The sequence below is a fragment of the Poromitra crassiceps genome (genome assembly GCF_964638095.1).
Source record: "Poromitra crassiceps genome assembly, chromosome: 22".
Lineage (NCBI taxonomy): Eukaryota > Metazoa > Chordata > Actinopteri > Beryciformes > Melamphaidae > Poromitra > Poromitra crassiceps.
This window is the reverse complement of record NC_139647.1, coordinates 19464291-19471790: the sequence shown is the minus strand read 5'-3', so window position 1 is coordinate 19471790 and position 7500 is coordinate 19464291. Positions and strand designations below refer to the sequence as shown.

The following is a 7500-nucleotide window of genomic DNA, read 5'->3' as shown; positions in this document are numbered from 1 at the left end:
ATTGGTGTTAGAGTGCACACCAGGAGGGTGGGTAGGTTTATCTGTCCCCAGCACCTCCTCTGACACCAAGGCTGACAGTCATTGGAGGAGAGAGAGAGAGAGAGAGAGAGAGAGAGAGAGAGAGAGAGAGATAGGTAAAGGAGGAGGTGAGAGAAGGTGGCAGGTTTGTGGGTGGTGTGTGTGCAGGTTTAAATGCTGGTAATTAATACAGTAAAACAATTAAAATTTTGTTCTGTGTGACCTCGATCAGGTAATCAAGAAATCAAGAAACTAACTACTGTTGCACTCATTGTAAGTTGCTCTGGGAAACAGCAAATTCAAGTGTGTGTGTGTGTGTGTGTGTGTGTGTGTGTGTGTGTGTGTGTGTGTGTGTGTGTGTGTGTGTGTGTGTGTGTGCACGTGTGTGCACGGATGTCTGTGCATGCACTTGAGAGAGCCATGTGAACCAGCAAAATGTCTGCTCCGCCCTCTGCTGGCCACAGGGCCACACTACAACAGAATAGCCACAGGCTGAGCTTTGTGGTTAATAGGTTTGCTAACAACACTACACATTACAAGTGTCTTATATTCCAAAAGTATTAACCAAGGTATCAGCGGTGTGGAAACTTACTGTAAGAACACAAATACTCAATAAGTGCTACTCTTAAGAAAAGTAGTGAACTGGTGTCTATTTTTCTGACATTTGTCCTTTTTTATTTTACTTTTTATTTTATTTTTTATTTTTTGTGTGTGGAACACCAGGATATTTTTTATTTTTGTCCAGAAGAGAGATGTCCGGGGCGGCATTTAGTTCCAGCTGCTCTGCAAGTTCATTTCTGTAGATGATGAACAGCGCTGGACTCAGGTTGCAGCCCTGGGGGACACCTCTCCCCATGGGCAAAGGATTTGTCTCCAATCTTCACACTGTATCTAGTTGTCGTATAACACACATTTAATAAGGTCATATAGTTTGCCACCTCTCTCTCTCTCTCTCTCTCTCTCTCTCTCTCTGTCTCTCTCTCTCTCTCTCTGTCTCTCTCTGTCTCTCTCTCTCTCTCTCTCTCTCTCTCTGTCTCTCTCTGTCTCTCTCTCTCTCTCTCACTTTCTGTGATCTTATTGGTTGACAGTTTTGTCTCATCTCAGGAAGGTTGCTCTCTCTCCTCGGCTGTGTATCGCTGTCTGAACACGCCAGCTGGTCGCGTGCCTTAAACTTATCATTCCTCATGAAGACAACCAATATGTGTGTGTGTGTGTGTGTGTGTGTGTGTGTGTGTGTGTGTGTGTGTGTGTGTGTGTGTGTGTGTGTGTGTGTGTGTGTGTGTGTGTGTGTGTGTGTGTGTGTGATTCAGCAGGGGGATGGGAGGAGTGGTGTTTCACTCTGGACAGCTGGTCTCTTTTCTCTCCTTGCATCCCTCCTCCCCTACCCCCTCCTCTGTCTCTCTCTCTCTCTCTCTCTCTCTCTCTCTCTCTCTCTCTCTCTCCCTCTCTCTTTCTCTCCTCTCATAACTCAGACATTGTCCTCCTCCTATAGAGCAGAGCAGACAGCTTCACTGAACACTGACTGGATATATATTTGTTGGCCGAATGGATCCTTAATCCTTACTGACTGTTTATTTGGGTATAAATGGGCTTATTGATTTCTTCACTCCTGAGTGACTAACCGGCTGATTCGGATACAGACCGTCTGACTGACTGTTTGTAAGATTCACAGGCCATTTTAAGGCTAACTGGATATTTATAGTGACTGGCTGGTGATAGACTGACTGGTTCTGGACGGGTTTGCACTGGCAAGGTATAGCTGCTCTGCTTTATTTTACAGTTATTATTAGTAATGGTAGTTGAAGCATCAACGATATAATCAGAAATTGTATTATAATTGTTGTTGTTGTTGTTGTTGTTGTTGTTGTTGTTGTTGTTGTTGTTGTTGTACAATATTATATTGGTCTTGTGTTAATATATTTTCGTGATTGCTTCAATCTAAATGTCTCTCTCCTCTCCCCTCCCTCTGCAGATGACTCTCTCTCTGCTCCTGCTGCCGGTGCTCCTCCTCTCTCCTCATGTCTCCTCCTCTCCTCTGGCCAAGGTAAACTCATCTCCTCTCTCCTCATGTCTCCTCCTCTCCTCTGGCCAAGGTAAACTCATCTCCTCTCTCCTCCTGTCTCCTCCTCTCCTCTGGCCAAGGTAAACTCACCTCCTCTCCTCCTGTCTCCTCCTCTCCTCTGGCCAAGGTAAACTCACCTCCTCTCCTCCTGTCTCCTCCTCTCCTCTGGCCAAGGTAAACTCACCTCCTCTCTCCTCCTGTCTCCTCCTCTCCTCTGGCCAAGGTAAACTCACCTCCGCTCCTCCTGTCTACCCCTCTCCTCTGGCCAAGGTAAACTCACCTCCTCTCCTCCTGTCTCCTCCTCTCCTCTGGCCAAGGTAAACTCACCTCCTCTCCTCCTGTCTCCTCCTCTCCTCTGGCCAAGGTAAACTCACCTCCGCTCCTCCTGTCTACCCCTCTCCTCTGGCCAAGGTAAACTCACCTCCTCTCCTCCTGTCTCCTCCTCTCCTCTGGCCAAGGTAAACTCACCTCCGCTCCTCCTGTCTACCCCTCTCCTCTGGCCAAGGTAAACTCACCTCCTCTCCTCCTGTCTCCTCCTCTCCTCTGGCCAAGGTAAACTCACCTCCTCTCCTCCTGTCTCCTCCTCTCCTCTGGCCAAGGTAAACTCACCTCCTCTCCTCCTGTCTCCTCCTCTCCTCTGGCCAAGGTAAACTCACCTCCTCTCTCCTCCTGTCTCCTCCTCTCCTCTGGCCAAGGTAAACTCACCTCCTCTCCTCCTGTCTACCCCTCTCCTCTGGCCAAGGTAAACTCATCTCCTCTCTCCTCCTGTCTCCTCCTCTCCTCTGGCCAAGGTAAACTCACCTCCTCTCCTCCTGTCTACTCCTCTCCTCTGGCCAAGGTAAACTCATCTCCTCTCTCCTCCTGTCTCCTCCTCTCCTCTGGCCAAGGTAAACTCACCTCCTCTCCTCACCTCCTGTCTCCTCCTCTCCTCTGGCCAAGGTAAACTCACCTCCTCTCCTCACCTCCTGTCTCCTCCTCTCCTCTGGCCAAGGTAAACTCACCTCCTCTCTCCTCCTGTCTCCTCCTCTCCTCTGGCCAAGGTAAACTCATCTCCTGTCTCCTCCTCTCCTCTGGCCAAGGTAAACTCACCTCCTCTCCTCTCCTCCTGTCTCCTCCTCTCCTGTGGCCAAGGTAAACTCACCTCCTCTCTCCTCCTGTCTCCTCCTCTCCTCTGGCCAAGGTAAACTCACCTCCTGTCTCCTCCTCTCCTCTGGCCAAGGTAAACTCACCTCCTCTCCTCTCCTCCTGTCTCCTCCTCTCCTCTGGCCAAGGTAAACTCACCTCCTCTCCTCTCCTCCTGTCTCCTCCTCTCCTGTGGCCAAGGTAAACTCACCTCCTCTCCTCTCCTCTCCTCCTCTCCTCTGGCCAAGGTAAACTCACCTCATCTCCTCATCTTCACAGTAATTTGAAAAAATCCCCATTATAATCCTGTTTACATGAGCGACGTACTTGTTTGGATTATTTCAGAGAGATTTGTGGGAAGTGGACTTTGTGAGGACTGACCATTATGGTGCTTATGTCCGATTGAACAATGCATGACATCCATTTCTTGCAACGGGTGTCATATAAACTCTGTCTCTTCCAAACTCTAAGGACAGCTTTATTACTGTACAATGACTGTCACTCTGCACCAAATGGGAAACAGAGCAGAGCAGAGCGGGTTCAAATGAAATCAGAAATGGAAAAGGAAAATGAGGGCAAAGTGCTGTAAACACGGGAGCGCTGGCAGGTGAATTGACGACTTTGAGTTCAAACTCGAGTTTTGTTTTCAGAGTTGATTTCCGATCTGAATGTAAATCCATCACACAGCCATTCAGTCAGACAAGACTAATGGTGAGGGGAAAGACACCTCAATGTGGAATATCTCCTTAAAGTGTGTGTGTGTGTGTGTGTGTGTGTGTGTGTGTGTGTGTGTGTGTGTGTGTGTGTGTGTGTGTGTGTGTGTGTGTGTGTGTGTGTGTGTGTGTGTGTGTGTGTGTGTGTGTTTGGGGGGGGGGGGGGGGGGGTCAAGGGTCAAGGGGTAAACGTTCAGGAAACGTGCTGGTCTGTGCGTGTGTGTAATTAGAGAGAAGTGTTTTGCTCAGAAAGCTGTCGGTTTGTCGGTGAGTTATGTTTTTCGGTGCTTCATTTTGATCGTGAAGTCACGTGCACACACACACACACACACACACACACACACACACAGTGAGTGTGTCCTGAGGTATGTGTGGTGTTTAGAGTTGTCAACAGCTTATCTCTAATAACAGCCCTCCAGCTGTTCTTCACACCTTCGTGTTTTCATACCACAGGTCACTCTGTGTTTTTGTAACATCTGGGAAGGAAAATGAAGAAGAAACTCTTTAGTCACTAAAGAGTTTCTTTAGTGGATCGCTGACCAACATAAACCATTAGATCAAGGTTATTATTGTAAACTCAAACTGAAACTAAGACAAAAGAGATTCCCAAACGTTTTCAACCAATAATATTATGACATGACAGCTGTCAATCAATCTCCAGGGCTAGAAGAAAATTCAGGAATGCAACATGGCTGCCTACATGGACAAGCGTTGCTAGCTCATAAATGTTAATATAAGTTAGCAAATGAACATAAATAAGCATGTAACATAAAAAATTAAACAAACGGTAATGTCTTTGTTTAATGTCGATGCAAATAACCAGCAATTGACTCGTTGATAAGTTAATTTTTTTCTTACTGAACACTAATTCTTGTAAATATATATAAAAAGATTTATGATTTATTGTTTGTATTACACAATACCTCTTGCAAACACAGGCCCAAAAAAAGCACCTTGTAAACTTCTATCATTTTACCTTAAAAAAAACACAACTCTTTACCAAAAACACTGAAACTTGAACTGAAACTAAAGCAAAACTAAACTAAAACCGAAACCACACTGAAATGAATTAAAACAGCAAAAAAGAAAAGTATGAAAAAGACGTATACTGTAACTAGGAAGTATGGGATTACTTGGGTGGATTAAATGTTTTACTTCCATGTTAGATAATTGATTGCTTACTTAAATATGGATTGTTAATCATCTGTGCTATAGGCCTATATACAGTATAAGACTTATATACTGACATTATTGATGTACTTATACTATAAGTACATTATCACCAGTGCAGTGCCACCACTTGACAAAATAAAAAAACCTAATATAGGCCTTTAGCTCATTGTTAAGCACAGTCATATCATTGTCAACCATCGTCACTTATCAACATTTCCAAGGTAGAGAAGGGGGGGGGGCGACAGAAAGAGTAGAGGATGGAGTGATGAAGGGAGGGAGAGAGGGAGGGAAAGAGGGCAGTAATGAGGAATGGGGAGGAAGAGATGAGTTGAAAGTGAGAGTGAAGGAGGAAAAGAATGAGAGAGACATTCAAGAAGACAAATTGTTTTAGTGCAACCTGCTGAAACCAGACCAAAACATGGACAGACATGAACTGTTGATAATTATCCCCTGACACCACTGCTTCAACACTGCGTGTGTGTGTGTGCTCATAGCAGCTGGCTGCTAACAGCAGGTTTTGGGGTGTTGCAGATGTCAGCCGGGGATTCACAGACACCAGGTGTAGGTGTGTGTGTGTGTGTGTGTGTGTGTGTGTGTGTGTGTGTGTGTGTAGGTGTGTGTGTATGTGTATGACTATGTGTGTGTTTGTTTTATGGCCTTAACAGAATTGCACTGCATTCTGAAACAGTGTAATTGTAATTGTCTGCGTTAGTGAAGCTTCCCTCTGTGTTAGTGAAGCTTCTCCCACGCGTTCATCTGTTTTGAAAGGAAGGAAGGAAGTCAAGTAACTAATTCCTTGTAAAAGTAACTTTTCACAATACTGGAGGTTTGATTTGATTTGATTTGATTTGACGGTTACAAATTGAAATACAGTGTACTAAACAAAGTACAGACATGGATCTCAAAGAATAACATCAAGGATAAAGCACAATAAAGTCAAGACTTATTTCCATTGTGGTCCTTGGTCTAAAACAGGTAGATAAAAAAAACAACAACAACAATATAAACATAAAATAATTAACAGAAACATTCAATAGAGTATGATTTATGCAGTGAGAGATGAGAAACATACATGGTCTGGTCTGGCCGGGTCCGGTGAGGGCGACGATCCGGGCGCTGTTTATGCTGGGGACCTGGGAGCGCCACGCCGGGCGGAGAGAGCTGGCGGAGGCCGGCTAGCAATTAGCTCCGTAGCTGCTGAAGCTACGCCAGCAGGATAGCCTGATCCAGTCGCGGCTAGCCAAGCCTCGAGTCAATAGTCAGGGCGGGCAATCCGATTTGGGATCAACTTTAGAGAGTTCTGCTTTGACGACAAAGAATTCAGCTATATAACTAATATAATACTAGCACAGGCAATCCAGATAGCCTCTGTAGAGAGTTCTGCTTTGTTTAAAAAAGAATTCAGCTCTTTCACGAACCCGATCCTGCCAGCTCATCCTGCCAGCTCAGCTTCGCAATGCGCTGAACAAAAGCCGTGAATTCGAAATCGTGAATTCGAAATCGTATACGATGGCACCATGTGAACACCAATCGAACACCATCTGAACCCCAGCACCTTTTATACCACTGGCCAGCTGACGCAGGCTCAACAATGTGTGGGGGTGTGTGTGTGTGTGGGTGTGTGTGTGGGTGTGCGCACGTGCGTGCGTATGACTGCTGTGTTATTGTCATGCTAAACAGGGCATGTGTCTCTGAGTGGGAGGTTAAAGGTCACCATCTGCAGTCTGGAACCGACCTAGGGGGGCCGTTTCGGTTGGTCGCATTGAGGCCAGCATGGAAGTAGCCGACCAAAAAACTGCAGTTTCTCGAATGGCCACTTGAGGCAGGCTCCAAAAGGATCATTCCCAATTCCCCCCATGTTAAAATGTCTGTCTTTACAGCAGAAACGAACATGTTTCTATCCTGGTTCAAAAAACGGTTTTGGTCTCTATGGCGATTTAATACATAATAATTTAATCAATTTTTTTTTTAGGACTTTAAAAATAGTTTAAATGACACACACACACACACACACACACACACACACACACACACACACACACACACACACTCTCTCTCTCTCTCTGTCTCTGTCTCTTCACATGAAACTAAACAGGAATGTGAATAAATGCTAAAACATGAAGACAATATTTTTTCAATTATTTGTCTGCATGCGTGTGTGTGTGTGCGTGTGTGTGTGTGTGTGTGTGTGTGTGTGTGTGTGTGTGTGTGTGTGCGTTGCGTGTATGCGTGTGCGTGTCAGGACCAGTCAGTGTGTGCCAAGACATTCTGTGGAGCGGGGAGAGAGTGTGTATCGACTGAAAGAGGAGAACCGGTCTGCCGCTGTTTACAGGTTTACCAACAACTTCTTTGTATTAAAATAGCTGTTACTGTATGTAGTGTAATATACTGTGCTGTTACTGTACTGTGACT

The 7500-nt window shown here is 45.5% G+C and overlaps 1 protein-coding gene across 1 annotated transcript in view; it reads left to right on the top strand.

Annotated features, from left to right (window-relative positions):
- Positions 1-453: 453 nt before the first annotated feature.
- The window catches only part of LOC310796396 (follistatin-related protein 1-like), a gene marked incomplete at its 5' end in the record, with an annotated part of 11701 nt that continues 4654 nt past the window's right edge, over positions 454-7500 (top strand). Inside the window, 3 exons of the mRNA XM_083658584.1 lie at positions 454-522; positions 1991-2062; positions 7331-7420. Coding sequence (XP_083514710.1) covers positions 454-522; positions 1991-2062; positions 7331-7420 — 231 coding nt within the window. The remainder of the gene's footprint in view (positions 523-1990; positions 2063-7330; positions 7421-7500) is intronic.